This window comes from Manis pentadactyla, chromosome X, assembly GCF_030020395.1.
Source record: "Manis pentadactyla isolate mManPen7 chromosome X, mManPen7.hap1, whole genome shotgun sequence".
NCBI classification, from domain to species: Eukaryota; Metazoa; Chordata; class Mammalia; order Pholidota; family Manidae; genus Manis; species Manis pentadactyla.
In genome coordinates, this window is record NC_080038.1 from 78,206,769 (window position 1) to 78,222,009 (window position 15,241).

General features: G+C 35.8%; 1 protein-coding gene across 6 annotated transcripts in view; it reads right to left on the reverse strand.

The window, feature by feature from the left end:
• Positions 1–14,768, reverse strand: part of CHM (CHM Rab escort protein) — a 251,489-nt gene extending 236,721 nt beyond the window's left edge. For 4 of the 6 annotated variants that reach the window (XM_036929986.2, XM_036929984.2, XM_036929983.2 and 1 more), the window contains exon 1: positions 14,700–14,768. In XM_036929986.2, coding sequence (XP_036785881.2) covers positions 14,700–14,763 — 64 coding nt within the window. In that variant the 5' untranslated portion in view covers positions 14,764–14,768. Of the gene's footprint in view, positions 1–14,420; positions 14,464–14,699 lie in introns of those variants that run through there. The other 2 variants (XM_057496047.1, XM_036929985.2) reach the window with 1 other exon arrangement.
• Positions 14,769–15,241: the final 473 nt, after the last annotated feature.

The following is a 15,241-nucleotide window of genomic DNA, read 5'->3' on the forward strand; positions in this document are numbered from 1 at the left end:
AAGTGATGTAAATATTTGCCAAACACCTATTCCATGCAAGGAAATAAAATAAGATTATACTATAATTAATTTTTTACTTAATTTTCTTAACACTAATGTACCTGTTGTATCATTTAAGTGACCAAAATGATCTTTTCACACCAAAGACTATCTCAGTCTAGCTCTCTTCAAACTTAATAACAATATTTAACTTACAGCAAAGAAAATAAAATTTCTTTGTTCAGAACATATTTTACTTATGTGTCACTGAAGAAAAATGACCTTTATTGTATTACTTATAAAGCTATGAGACTAAAAAAGATGAGGAGTGAAACTGTGTGCTCATTTTAAGAAAATATCATAAAATCACACAACAGATAACCTTCCTTCCTTATATGAAATGATATCATTAAATCCATTTTTTAAAAAGTAGAGAAAAAACTTATCAGCCTCATAAACAAAATTTGGAAGGACCTATGAATTTCTTCTTTTTAACTATACAACATTCCTTAAAGTAAAAAAACTTCAAATTAAGTTTTAAATGTAATCTCATGTACTTAAGAGAAAATCAGCTACATAACACTGAGAAAACATTGAGGATTATTATTTTATCCTGCTTATTAAAAAGCTGAAGAGTGATTATTGAGTTTACCAAAATAAAACAATTGAGAGATAAAATTTTATCTAATGAAAATTACATTTTACTGCATTAAGAATTTCTTAAAACTTTATCAAGGACAAACCAAAATCAAAGTAAAAGGTTCATAAATCACTTGTCAGTGTGTTTGCACTTTAAAATGTATATTAAAAACACCTAAAAAGTAGCATGACAGTTATTTTCTTTTTCATTTCCTCTCCAATGTTTGTAAATACGATACAATGCTAAAGAAAATGTTTTAATCACCCAAAACCCAACCCCTAACAATACTTTTTTCATTTTTATTTTACGTTCCAGTCATTGTCCAAATGTATATATAAGGCAGTAGAAGATGGGGAAGCTGAAACAGAGGGATTAAGTAACTTGTCCAAAATCATATACCCAGTAAATGGCAAAGCTAATACTGGAACCTAGCCAGTCTGGCTCCAGAGTCTCTGCTCTTAAGTATTATACTGCTTCAGGACATCTCTATTTCTTTGTCCACCACCACCAAGCAACCTTACAATCAATTCAGTTTCCCAAATGACTTGATTCTCTTAAATTGGTACACTAACGGGTACACATTATTAATGCTAGAAATGTATATTTCCTTTTGTGGATAAATAAATTGGAATTCAGTGGCAACTATTAAGTATGGAAGGAATCAAAGAACTAGAAAAAATATTTTATAAGTCCTAATGAAAATATAAATAGAATTATTTAATAATGTTAAAACAATTATTTGTATAGTGCCAAATTAGGAATATACAGATTATTTTCAATACAAGGGGAAAAAATATATCCAAACAATGGAGTCATCAGACTGCCACTATGCTAATCCACGGTCAGTCTTAACACTCATGGTGGATCAACCAGATATAACGTGTCCTCTGGTATGATACAAAGTGACATCTATATCACCAAAGATATATTCTAGCTAAAAATATTAAACTGAATCCATCAAATATTTACATATAACTTTCAGTTACAGGAAAAATACAGGCTTAGAAGAACAAAGTAAAAGATAACACAAGGGAAAAGGAGCCAAATCCACAAAAGGTAGAACATTCTGTAAGATCACTAGCCCAGTCTCTTCAAAATCTCAAACATGTTAAAAAAAAACTATGCTAGAATAAAACAGACTTACAGGATGTCGTAACAAGCAGAAGCAATGCATGATACTGAACTGGACACAAGTTCATACACATCAGCTATAAAGGATATTTTGGGGTGGGTAATTGTGGAAAGTTAAATATGGTCTGTATACGCCATGGCAATCAGACAACACAAAGAAATAAATGGCATCCAGACTGGTAAGGAAGAAGTTAAACTGTCACTGTTTGCAGATGACATGATATTATACATAAAAAATCCTTAAGAATTCACCCCAAAATTACCAAAACTAATAAATGGATTGAGCAAAGTTGCAGAATACAAAATTAATACACAGAAATCTGCTGCATTCCTATATACTAACAATGAACTAGCAGAAAGAGAAGTCAGGGAAACAATTCCATTCATAATTGCATCAAAATGAATACAATACCTAGGAATAAACCTAACCAAGAAGGTGAAAGATGTATACCCTGAAAACTACAAGACACTCATCAGAGAAATTAAATAAGAAACCAATAAATGGAGCACATCCCATGCTCATGGATAGGAAGAACTAATATTGTCACAATGGCCATCCTGCCTAAAGCAATCTACAGATTCAATGCAATCCCTATCAAAATACCAGCAGTATTCTTCCACAAACTAGAACAAATAGTTCTAAAATTCTTATGGAACCACAAAAGACCACGAATAGCCAAAGCAATCCTGAGAAGGAAGAATAAAGCTGAGGGATTACACTCTCTGACTTCAAGCTCTAATACAAAGCCACAGTAATCAAACAATTCGGTACTGGCATAAGAACAGACCCAGAGATCAATGGAACCGACTAGAGAGCCCAGATATAAACCCAAGCATATATGGTCAATTAATGCATGATAAAGGAGCCATGAATATACAATGGGGAAATGACAGCCTCTTCTACAACTGGTGTTGGCAAAACTGCAGAGCTACAAGTAAGAGAATGAAACTGGACTATTGTCTAACTCCTTGATACACAAAAGTAAACTCGAAATGGATCAAAGACCTGAAAGTAAGACATGAAACCATAAACTCTTAGAAGAAAACATAGGCAAAAATATCTTGAATATAAACATGAGCAACCTTTTCCTGAACGCATCTCCTTGGGCAAAGGAAACAAAAGCAAAAATGAACAAATGGGACTACATCAAACTAAAGAGCTTTGTACAGCAAAGGACACCATCAGCAGAACAAAAAGGCATCCTACAGTGTGGGAGAATATATTCGTAAACGACATATTCAACAAGGGGTTAACATCCAAAATAGGTAAAGAATTCACACATATCAACAGCCAAAAAGCAAATAACCCTATTAAAAAATGGGCGGAGGATATGAACAGACACTTCTCTAACGAAGAAATTCAGATGGCCAACAGGCACATGAAAAGATGCTCCACATCACTAATTATCAGGGAAATGCAAATTAAAACCACAAAGAGATATCATGTCACACCAGTTAGGATGGCCAACATTGAAAAGACCAGGAACAAATGCTGGCAAGGATGCAGAGAAAGGGAAATCGTCCCACACTGTTGGTGGGAATGTAAATTAGTCCAACCATTATGGAAAACAATATGGAGGTTCCTCAAAAAACTAAAAATAGAAACACCATTTGACACAGGAATTCCACTCCTAGAAATTTATCCAAAGAAAACAAGATCCCAGATTCAAAAAGACATATGCACCCCTATGTTTATCACAGCACTACTTACAATAGCCAAGATATGGAAGCAACCTAAGTGTCCCTCAATAGATGAATGAAGAGGTAGTACACACACACAATGGAATATTATTCAGCCATAACAAGAAAACAAATCCTACCATTTGCAACAACATGGATGAGCTAAAGGGTTTTACGCTCAGTGAAATAAGCTAGGTGGACAAAGACAAGCACCAAATGATTTCCCTCATTTGTGGTGTATAACAACAAAGCAAAACTTAAGGAACAAAACAGCAGCAGACTCACAGACTCCAAGAAGGGAATAACAGTTACCAAAGGGGAGGGGTGGAGGAGAGTGGGTGGGGAGGGAGGGATAAGGGGGAAAAAGGGGCATTATGACTGGCACACATAGTGTAGGGGGAAGTCACAGGGAAGAGAGTGTAGCACAGAGAAGACAAGCAGTGACTCTGTAGCATCTTACTATGCTGATAGACAGTGACTACAATGGATGGTGTGGTGGGACTTGGTAATATGGATGACTGTAGTAACCACAATGTTTTTCATGTGAAACCTTTATAAGAGTGTATATCAACGATACCTTAATAAAAAAAATATGGTCTGTACACTAGATGAGATAAAACTCTACTAGGATAGAAAGGTGAGATTATTGAACGAACAAGTTTTAGAATGGTGTGTCCAGAATGATCTTAATCTGTCATGAATGTGTGTATTTATGACAACATATATTTCCTGAGGGGGCCTGAAAAACTTAAAACCAAAACCAAAGGGCAAATAAATGCAATTATTTTGGTAAACAGTCACAACCAACTTGAGTTGAAAATTTGCAAACCTAGAATATTATATAATAGCAGTGTGTGTGTGTGTGTGTGTGTGTGTGTGTGTGTGTGAAAGAGAGAGAAAGCAAGCCAGCAAGTGAGGAAGCAAGCACGAGGGATTTACAGCTATGTGCATCTGTACAGATGAATCTCAAAAACACTGATGAACAAGAAAGTAAATCACAGAAAGCATACATACAGTAGAATTCCAAAAGTTAGACAGGGTCAAAAACAGGTAAAATTAACAATACATTGTGTTTAGAGACACACACACATGCGATAAAAACACTGTAAAAATATGAGAACATTTAATATAATTAACCATACTGGTTACATCTGTGGGAAAGCAAGGGGAGACAGACGATGGTGGTGTACACAGAGTGCTTCTAAGACAACGGTAATGTTCTTTTTCTTTAGCTGGATCATACATACACACATACATGCCATTCATTTTATTATTGCTCATTAAAATAAATTAAAATACATGTACACATACACATATATTTCATTTGTATGTATGGTATTTTATAACAAAAAAGAAATCTGTAGACCAGATTCTAGGCCACACTGTTCAAGACTGCCTACTCCACTATTCAGATGGCCTTCTTTGAGATATCAGGGCTCTTTAATACACAACATCTATATTATTTTCAAATTTTACTGCAACAACCTGCTTTAAAATGGATGTTGTCAGCCTTGAAGCTTTTTACCTCTGTTGGATGATTTTCTCAGAATAAATTCTCAGATCTGGAGTTACTGTGTATAAGGGAATGCACATATTTATAATTCTTAGAACAAACCATCATATTACTTTGCCAAAGTGTCCCAATTTATAGTATTATCAGCATATCAACTGAAAACTTCATCAAAAATTTATTACTCTTTTAATTTAATGTTCTTAATTATTAGGTTATTTTGCATTTGACTATTAATAAGAAAAATTATTGTCCCAACAGTTTGTTGACTTTCTTCTGTTGTCTGTTTACATTCTCTACCCACTTATCTAAAGATCTGAATATTTTCATATAAATTTGAAAATACTCTTTATATGGAATCAGCCCTTTGTTATGAGTTGCAAATACTCCCACTGTTTTTTTCTTTCAGTTTGCTCTTTTTCTGAGTATATGTTACATTTTTTGTATATTCAAATAGTACCTTTTGTTTTTTGAAATTTCAAAGAGGGAAAGTTATTTCCCTACAGATCCGATGACTCAATCTACTCCCAGTTTATAGTTACCACTTTAAAAGAGACTACAGTGCAAGAGACACTCAGATTACTGACAGAAAGTCCAAAAATTGGTCACAGAGTAAAAAAACAAAGAAGCATTTTAATACAGTGGAGTAAGAATAGGTTATTAGATCAACAGTTTCAGAATAACTGGCTAATGATTTAGGAGGAAAAAAACCCCTCATACTCTAAAACAAAGTAAATTTCAGGTGAATAAAAATTTAAATGTCAAAAATAAAATATTGAAAAAGAACCTGAGTTTGATATTGACTTAATCTTGAAGGGGAAGCCTTTTTATGAAAATCTCCAAAGGTAGTAACCATAAAAGAAAAAAATGGTAGTTTTGAGTACATAAAAATTACAAATTTTCACACACAAGAAACCACCATAAAAATAAAAGGCGAACAGAAAATACATATGACAAAGAAACTATTTTGTACATAAAGAATTATTACATATTCATAAAAGAAAAAAAAAGAATGGCCCAATATAAACATGGGTAAAAGCAATTTACAAAAGAAACATAAGTGACCAGTAATCTATTGGTTAAAATAATCAACCTCACTTATGATCTGAAAATACAAATCCAAACAAGGAAACAGCATTATTGGCAATGAAGTTGACAGTAACTAAGAATAAGACATTCATAGCCAATGTTGAAAAGATATGGGGAAATAAGCATTCTCATACTCAGCTATTGAGGTTATACACTGGCAATCTTTCCTTAAGGCAATTCATCAATACAGACCAGAAGCATTACTGAGCCACCCTCTAAAAATACAATCCAACAATTACAGTTCAAGGTATTTATTCTAAGAAAATAAGTATGTATAAAAGATTTAAGTACAATGTGTTTCATCACAGCATTAGTTTACAAAAGTGAAAAACTGAAAACCTTTAATATCCAACAAAAGTAGATTATTCAAATAAATGACAGGACACCTATAGCAAACAATATTTATTTAGCACCTATTTAAAATGACATTTAATAATTAAAATGACATAATCACAGAGATGGAGAACAGATTAGGGGTTGCCAGGGCTTAGCGATGGGATCAGGAGGGTGGTGCCTGCAGCTATACAAAGGTACCATGAGAGATTCTTATGATGAAACTATTCTATATTAACATGTGTTGGTGTTCACAACTATCGACAAGCAATAAAATTGCAGACCTAAACACACACACACACAAGTACATGTATATCTGGTGAAATCTGAACAAAGTCATTGCATAAGGTCAATTTCCTGGTTATGCTATAGTTACGCAAGCTGTTACCTACCACTGGGGTAAACATACACAGGATCTTCCTGTATTATTTCTTACCACTGCATGTGAGTCTAGAATTATCTCCAAATAAAGGTTTTAAAGAAGACACTGAGGAAGAATATTTGGTTGACATGGAATGATGTTCATGACATACTACGAAGTGAAAAACAGAACATTTCAAAACAGCATCCATAATGAGATACACTTATAAATATAGAAAAGTATACATACATCTATATCCACAAAGTGAGAAAAGGTCTGGAAGTATGTACATAAAGGTACTATGTACATAAAAAGTAAAATTAATCATTTTTATTTATTAATAATGGGGTCCTTCAAGGAAAAAGGTATCTCCATAAGCACTGTCAATTAGGATGCATCCATTGTAAGGGCTGACAATTGTTGAAGATTGTAGGAACCAAAATAGCCAACCAAAAAAAAGAAAAGCTTCATAAACAGTACAAGTCCATACTTGATCTCAAAAATTTAATTTGCAAGTGAAGAAAACTTTAAGACATAAAATGGTTAAGCCCAGCCCATGCACAGCCTAGAGATCATTTTTAACAAGCAATTTTATTTCACTGGGAAATTACGTATCTTGCAATCAACCAATGAATAATTCCTGGGGAAAAGATTACTGCTTGAAATATGATTGTATTCTCTGATCTCATTCCTTATCATTACTTTAGTGGCAGTGATTTCTTTTTCCCCCCACCCTGGTTTTAAGGGATAAACACAACCAGGTCATTCAGTTCACTTTCATCGGAAGATCTGCAAGCTGACACAGATGCCATGATGCTGCTAATAATGAGTTACCACCACAAGGCTTTGCTGTCATCAGGACTTTACCATCAACAATGGTAACTCCCCAAAATGAAGCAACTGCCAATTGCTAAGCTAGGGCATGCTCATCTAATCTTGATAGTATAAGGTATTTTTTCACTTGGAAAAATCTAACAAGCTCAATCTAATACCTCAGCTTTAACCAGAGAAACTCCAGTCTTAACAGTTTGGCCTAGGTCAAATTTCACTAAGCCTTAGGTTACACATTTGTGAAATGGAGATAGCAATCATACCTACTACAGAGAGGGTTATTGTGAGAGTCAGAGAACACATTTTAAGGGAGTAACACAGTACTCAGTATATAATAAAGGCTAGAAAATATTTTTTAGATTTAACAGTGTATTTTAGGTACTACAATTTAATTCTCTATTTGTCATCTATTTGGCTTAAACAACTTATGCCAAAGTAACAGTGTTCACAGAAAAATAAGGATTAGAACTCACAAGTCAGCATCTTCCTAATTATTAGCCTGATGGCTGTATGTTAAAACTTATTTCTCTATACTTTAGCTTGTGTAAACTTTTCCATGATAATTATTTTAAATTCATCTATAGAAAATTAGTTTCACAAATGTACAAAGATACATGATCCAAAACCTTTCAAGACTATAAAATGGCTACAACTGCCATTAACTAATAGCTATTGAAACTCAACATGGACACTGGGCTGGACAAGAAAAGATATGTAAGAACACTACTCAGAATTAAAAGTAGATGTTCATACTTTTCTAAATGTGATATAAACCAAAGCATTCAAATACTATGACATTATCCACTTAAATTCTTGGTAAAATCCAATATGAGATGAAACACTTATGCTAAGCACCACATTGGCCAAGCTGCCCATGGGTTCATCTCCTGTCTATTTGCAAACTACATTTTAAATAGTCTCAATATGATAACAGGAAAGCTCTCATCATCATGCTTTGAGAAATCAGTATCTGTGATAAATTATTGTTTCTTCTTACCTTAAGTTAGATTAGAAAAACAGAAAGACAGTAAATCCATCTGTCAAAGTATCCCTGGTTTGTTGGCCACAACTAAATATCCCCAAAATGTTTCCAATCACTCTAACATGCAAAATATATATATATATATATATTAATACACATATAATAGCATTAATAGTATATAATACATATACTTTGAGAGTTTTTAACATATATATTAATAAAACTGTGGGCTGACGGTGGTTTCAAAGTATCTTATTTATCCCCATTTATATACATAGCAGGCACAACCTAACATTTCAGTTAACACACTCTGCTGAAACTGAATAGCAGATGATTTAGTATGAGTAACAGGTCAATTATATGGAATTATAACTGTTTCTGTACATTGGGATTTTATGTTAAACATGAGAATGTGATGGTGACAGCCATATTTGATTTTAATTGATGTGGCCTGAGTTATTCAAAACATCAGGAGAACACTGGAGAAAATGAGCAAACGACATGAGGCATGGGAGATGAAAATGATGCTGCAGAGGGAACTCTAGTAACAGATGCAGCTTTCTCTCAGGGATTGGCTCAAACTTATGATTTACAGAGAAGGGTAAGCCTCTACGAGAGAGTCTTCTCCAGACTTACATAACTCCTTTACTTTTCTAGGTATTGAGAGCATAAAATACATACTTTTCCATCAACAAATGCCTAAAGAACTGCAAAGCATTTTTCAGGAGAGCAAAAACTGTAAGCTGTCTTTAGCTCCTTCAGCATTTTTCCACCAACAGTTTCATATTATGCCCCAAGTAAGATAATCTGTTCAAAACCTTAAGGCAAAACAAATGACAAATAATGCAAGCAGGCGAACAAAACAGAATACAAGAAAAACCTGTAATCCACCAGATAAGAAATCTGATAGAAACAATAGTAATAGACACACAAAGGTCTTTCTCACCAGCATCCTATGGGAAGAGGAAGAAGATGAGTCCAAGACCTCAGTCTTTTCACTGCTCTCCACGGAAAACATGAGCCATTCCTGGGAAGCACTCAGGCAATAGCAGTGGTGATAAAAGCACTTCAGTATGGCATTATGCACCATAAAAATCACCTACATTTCTGAGTACTTCCTAAGCATTTTACAGGAATTATTTCATTGAATCCTCAACACAGCCCTGTGAGGTTTATTCTCATTTAGAGATGTGCAAATTGAAACTCAGACATTAAGGAACACTTGTGAGGTGACACAAGAGGCAGAGGTGACTCAAACCCTGTCTGATTTCAGAGCCACAGTGTCAGTCACTACACCACACCTCTCAAATGAGATACACATGTCAAAGTAAATAAAAATACATGGACAGCAAAGGCATTTGTAAAACTAAAAAAGGACTTCTGAAGCACCGTTTTCATTTCTACTATTTTATTCAGTTAATCAATATTCTCCAGACTTCAAAACTTTTTGCTCTGGTCACCCCCACCCCCAAATATGCATACGTGTGTGTGTTTTACACAGAGATTACACACATATGAAATGGTGTTTCATAAAACTATACTCATCCTTACTACATCTAATGTATTCTTTTTTTAATGTGGGAACTGATTTCATGACCCACAAATACGTGGCATAATGCAATTCAAGAAAGAAAAAAAAAAACCTCTGCTCCAGGCCATAGGTGTATGGATGACTGGATGTAAGGTGAAGCAAGTATGAATAGCCTCTGATGTTAGAGCCACATACAGGCATGCTGGGAGAGAATAAATGATTGGTGTGTGTGTGTATATATATATATATACAAATATATGTATAATTATATATATGTTATTATATATATTCATATATAATATATATTAATGATATCACTTGCATAGAGTCTGGCATAAATGGATAATGGGTCTTTGGGAAATATAAGTTTCCACAACACCGCCTGCAGCATTACTACCCTCCAGTGTTTAAAGAAGTGAAACTACTCCACCACCATCATGAGCATTATAGTCAATGAGCTTCTGGCCAAGGCCCCCTTAACGCTCCAATTCTAGGCCAACATCAAGGTTGGAGCTGTGCCACCTATATACCCTTCCTGATAAAAGCAGCTTATCATTTTCAAGAAAGTGTTTTACGAGCTACTTTGATAGAAAAATTTCTGAAGTGTATTAAACACTGAGTTCTTAAAAGGACTATACAGAATTTAGCCTTTTCTCAAGGACCCAGGATCACAATTATTACTTTAGATGAACAAACTGGTGCCCCACGAGGTTACGTAATTTGCCTGAAGTCACGATGGTCAAATGATTACCATTACGCCATGCTGCCACATCTATTACAGTGCTGTGCTAAGCACTGTCTAGCAAGGTAGTCAGAATTTAGGAGCAATACTCCTTGTCATTTCCCCCATGTTCGTTATTCTGGGTATCTCATTTCTTTTCCCATAATCGTTCGCAATAAAACTCTTAAATCAAAAGGATCTATGCCTTTCCTCTGGAGGAAAAACTTTCAGCTAGCTCACTCCACAGCCCATCTTAGGGGACAAACTCCAAAACATAACGTGTATGGTGTACTTTAGAAAGGAAAGGGATACAGACTGAATGTCTATGTGGTCCTCTGAAAGCAATAATGCAATGAAAAGCCCACACTGGCTTAAGAAGAGTCTGGGGATGTGACCATCAGACAACCCAAACACTTCCCAAGAATAGGCAATACGGTAAACTTCACAAGGCAGGGACTGGGTTCTCAGCAAATGTGGGTCGAATATCCTGAAAAATGAGTGCTTGTCACTACACTAACTGGTCCTGGACCACTGTGCTGTTTGATGTAGGTTTGCATTTTAGGTGTTTGTCTCTTCCCTTTCCCTTATGCATCTGGATACATATATATATATGGATATATAAGGACATGAGTCACTTATGACTAATGACAACTCCCAGCCACAGCTTTTGTAGAGGTTATTAATACCCCCTGTATCTTCTAATAGGATGTTTCTGATATGCTCTGAGCATGTTAGAATTATTTCTAGAATAAGAATGAATATGTGCTCAAAGTGAGGGCCTGAGGGATTCCCCTGTGAAGAATAAGAAGCACAATATTATCACATAGTTCTCATAACTTCCATCTTGCCCGGTCTTCTGTTGAGATGTTAGCTCTGATGCAGATTGCAAATTACACAGGATACCAAGGAAGTCATCTCCAGTGAGGTGTTCTGTTACTGGGATGATTTTTAACCCAAAACCAATGATACTCTTCTACAACCACAAAATTATCATTCAAATGTCTTTTTAAATGGCAATATGTCCTGAAAATGACAATTGTGTACCCAAACTGAAGATCACTTTCTAGACACTTATCATATATTCATTTTTGTCCTCTCCCTTGAGACTCTAGTTGGCCCTCTCCTTCCTTATTCCATTTTCTTCTGTATTTCCCACAGTGAAGTACTTTATCTTATTCCTCTGCCTTTGGGTGTCTGAGAGATATTTCCTGAATTTTGTAATCAGAAAGAAATGGGCTTAAACTAAGAAAATACATACATGATTTTATTTTCCCATAATCTCTTCAAAACATGATCTTAAGGAAAACCTTGTTATGAAAAATGAAAATACAAATTAATTAAGGTCAAGGGGATTTAAAATATTATCCACTTCACTTGATGAAGTAATTGTCTCTTGATGACATTTATCTAGAACTAAATCTGATGAAAGAAAAATATGAAAGACATCTCCTAGCCTATTTCTTCAGGTTTCTGATACATGCACAATACCTGCTTTTGATAATAAAACAATCTATGAAACACTGCTTTTCCTATGATTTACTCAGCTAGTACATTTAGTAAATCAAGCACATTTTAAAGGCTACTTTCAGCAAACTTATTTCAGAAGAGAAATATTCCAAACACATTAAAACTAATTCCAAGCAAGTAATGATTGGAATTATTGGAATAACTTATTTGGGAAATGACTTTTATCCAATTTTTCCACTTTGACATGCCTAGAAACAAAGCCTATATCATAAATTTAAGCAATGTGCTTAATAGCTTAATAAACTCAGAACATGTTCACTGTTAAGTGATATAACTTAACTTTTAAGATTAATTTCAAGTAAGTTCTTCCCAGACTTTGAGAAATAACATTATTCTCATTGGAATGAATCTAAAATGAACTTTTTTCCAAATACACCAGATGCCTTCTGATGCAATTTTCTGGATCACACACCATTATCTTCCTACCTCTGTCATAACAGTCTCTGAAAGGATGGATGTAGTCCATATTATGAACTGAATGAGAAGGCAAAATATTTATTGTATGAATTAACAGCATTTTATAAGAATTAGTGGCTGGTCCTGACCTCTCAGGCTGTCCACTCTCCCTCTCAAAGTATACTTTCTCCTTGCTAAATAAAACTGTCTTCCAGGCTTCTCAAAAGAAAAAAGGAAGAATTAGCACTCATCAATTAAAATTTGAATCCAGATTAAGAAAAAGCTCTTAATGATTTTTTAAATATTTAAAAACACCCCAACTTCCTAGGTAACAAGAAAGGCAATAATATAGAACTCAAGTATGGTATACCAACTTTTCTAGAATGTATGTTGTCCTCAGTTTTAGGATAGATGGTAAAGACTGAATAGTCTATGCTCCTTCCAGTTCTCATCCAACATCTGTTCACAACTGCTAGCCAGCTTATCTGCAGCCGTTCAGTTTTCAGGCTGGGAATAAACATGTCCTTGCTGTTCTGAGAACAATTACCCAAGTGCAACAAGAGTTAAGATAAGTTTTGGTTAGACAACACCTTAAAAGGTATCTAGTTTGCCCAGTCTATATTTTAAAAACAAGGAAACTGAGGCTCAGATAATTAAGTGCCTAGCCCAAACTAGTTAATTCACACAGCTAGTCAGTGGCCAAGCAAGGTCTACCAAGTTTTCCCAATTATTTCTATTAATATGGGTTAACTCTGAGGGTCAGAACCACTGATTCGCCTTCTGAGATGCAATGGGCCTTTGGAAATTTACCAGCTGTACAATCTTAAGCAAACTGCAACCTTTCTAAGCCTTCTTTTCCTCTTCTGAAAAGTGTAGCGAACACGTACTTTGACAAGATTGTTGTAAGGATTACTTGTAGCTTGTAAGGTGCTTAGCACATCCATTAACAAATAATAAGCATTAGAAAACAGGTAACTATTATTTTTACTCCCACTCTAGAAACATGGCTGCTCCTACTGTTTGAAAAGAAAACAAACCGAATTCATTAACACAATGGACAGGGTCTTATCCACCAGAGCTTCTTCAGCCTACCACACTCTGTAGACAGGAGAAATATTTCACCCCATCTAAAATCCACCCTTTACACTATTAAAAGAAACAAAATGCCAACTGCTGACAAATGTTTTCTTCCACGTGTTGTACCTTAAATTTGTCAACTAGAAATTGCAGAGGGGTTTTTGGCTCTCCCCAAAACATGGAGAATAATCGGTGGGAAAACAAGGGGAAGGTATGGTCACACACCTGAACTGGAACTCCCAGAAGCTTCTCAGCTTATTTACTTGCGGGTAAGTAAATGGGTGGTGGAAAGCAAAATGCTTTCTTACAGCACCATAAAGCAGGAATAATGGCTACCCCAACAAAATACAATTCTCTAGGTTTCTCAACACAATAGGAAAGAACCCGTTAACTCGCCCTAGTAAATTAATACGAACACGGGCAACTGAGCATCTTTCTCGAAAAACTGAGGATTACACTGCATCCGAACTGCACTGCCCTAAGATTACATAAATTATGAAAAAAATCCTATGAAATGGCGAGACAAAATGATGGGGGACAGAAATCAGCAAGGAGGAAATCATAATGTCATGCCAAAGGCGTCTCCATTGATAACATCGCGACCCTCCATTCTCATGACTCTGCAAACCCACCTCCCTCTAAGGAAATTACAGGAATCATCCGCAGCAACCAACCTCAGCAACCGGCATCGACCAGATCGACCCCTACTCAAATGGCGATAAGCACCGCGGGTCCAAGCCCCTCCCTGGAGCTGCGAAGTCCCGCGCTGACTCGACTACCTCACTTCCTTTCCGACCTTCCTCCCATGCTCGACCCCCGGCATTTCTCGCCAACCCTTGCCGCTGACAGAAAAGGTAGGAACGAGACACACTTCCTACACTTTGTCCGGGGAGTACCAGAGCCACACATACCCGTCCCTATTACGATCACATCAAACTCCGAAGGAAGATTATCCGCCATCTTGACAGGAAACATGTCATGTGACTACTGCTAGTGGAAATGAGATCAAGCGAGATATTGCAGTGGGAGAAGGCGGAAGGGCAAGCAGTGCTTTCTGGGTATTGTAGTTCTTGGGTGGCGGGTCCAGGTAGGCTGCTAGTGCGTTGTATTTGAAATGTTTACGTGAAAGTTAAAAGCTCGACTCATTTCCCCGGCTGACTGCTGTACCACATTTAGGCCAGAGGTTTAGTGTAGAAAAGAGATGTAGATTTGACTCTGATGGCTGGGATGAATGTGGGACGACCTGAGTACCCCTTGACACTGGTGAAGCAGAAATTGTGAGGAGACAACGGAGGGAGGAACGAAATTGAAAGAACATTGCTCAGTGAACCAAGGGCATTTTCATTCCAGCCTGGAAACTTTCCCCCAGCGGGTCTGCACTTTCGTTTTGTCCCCCGAGGCATAACTGTTTACACCAATACTTTCGAACCGTCTCCCGTATCCTTTTCTTTTC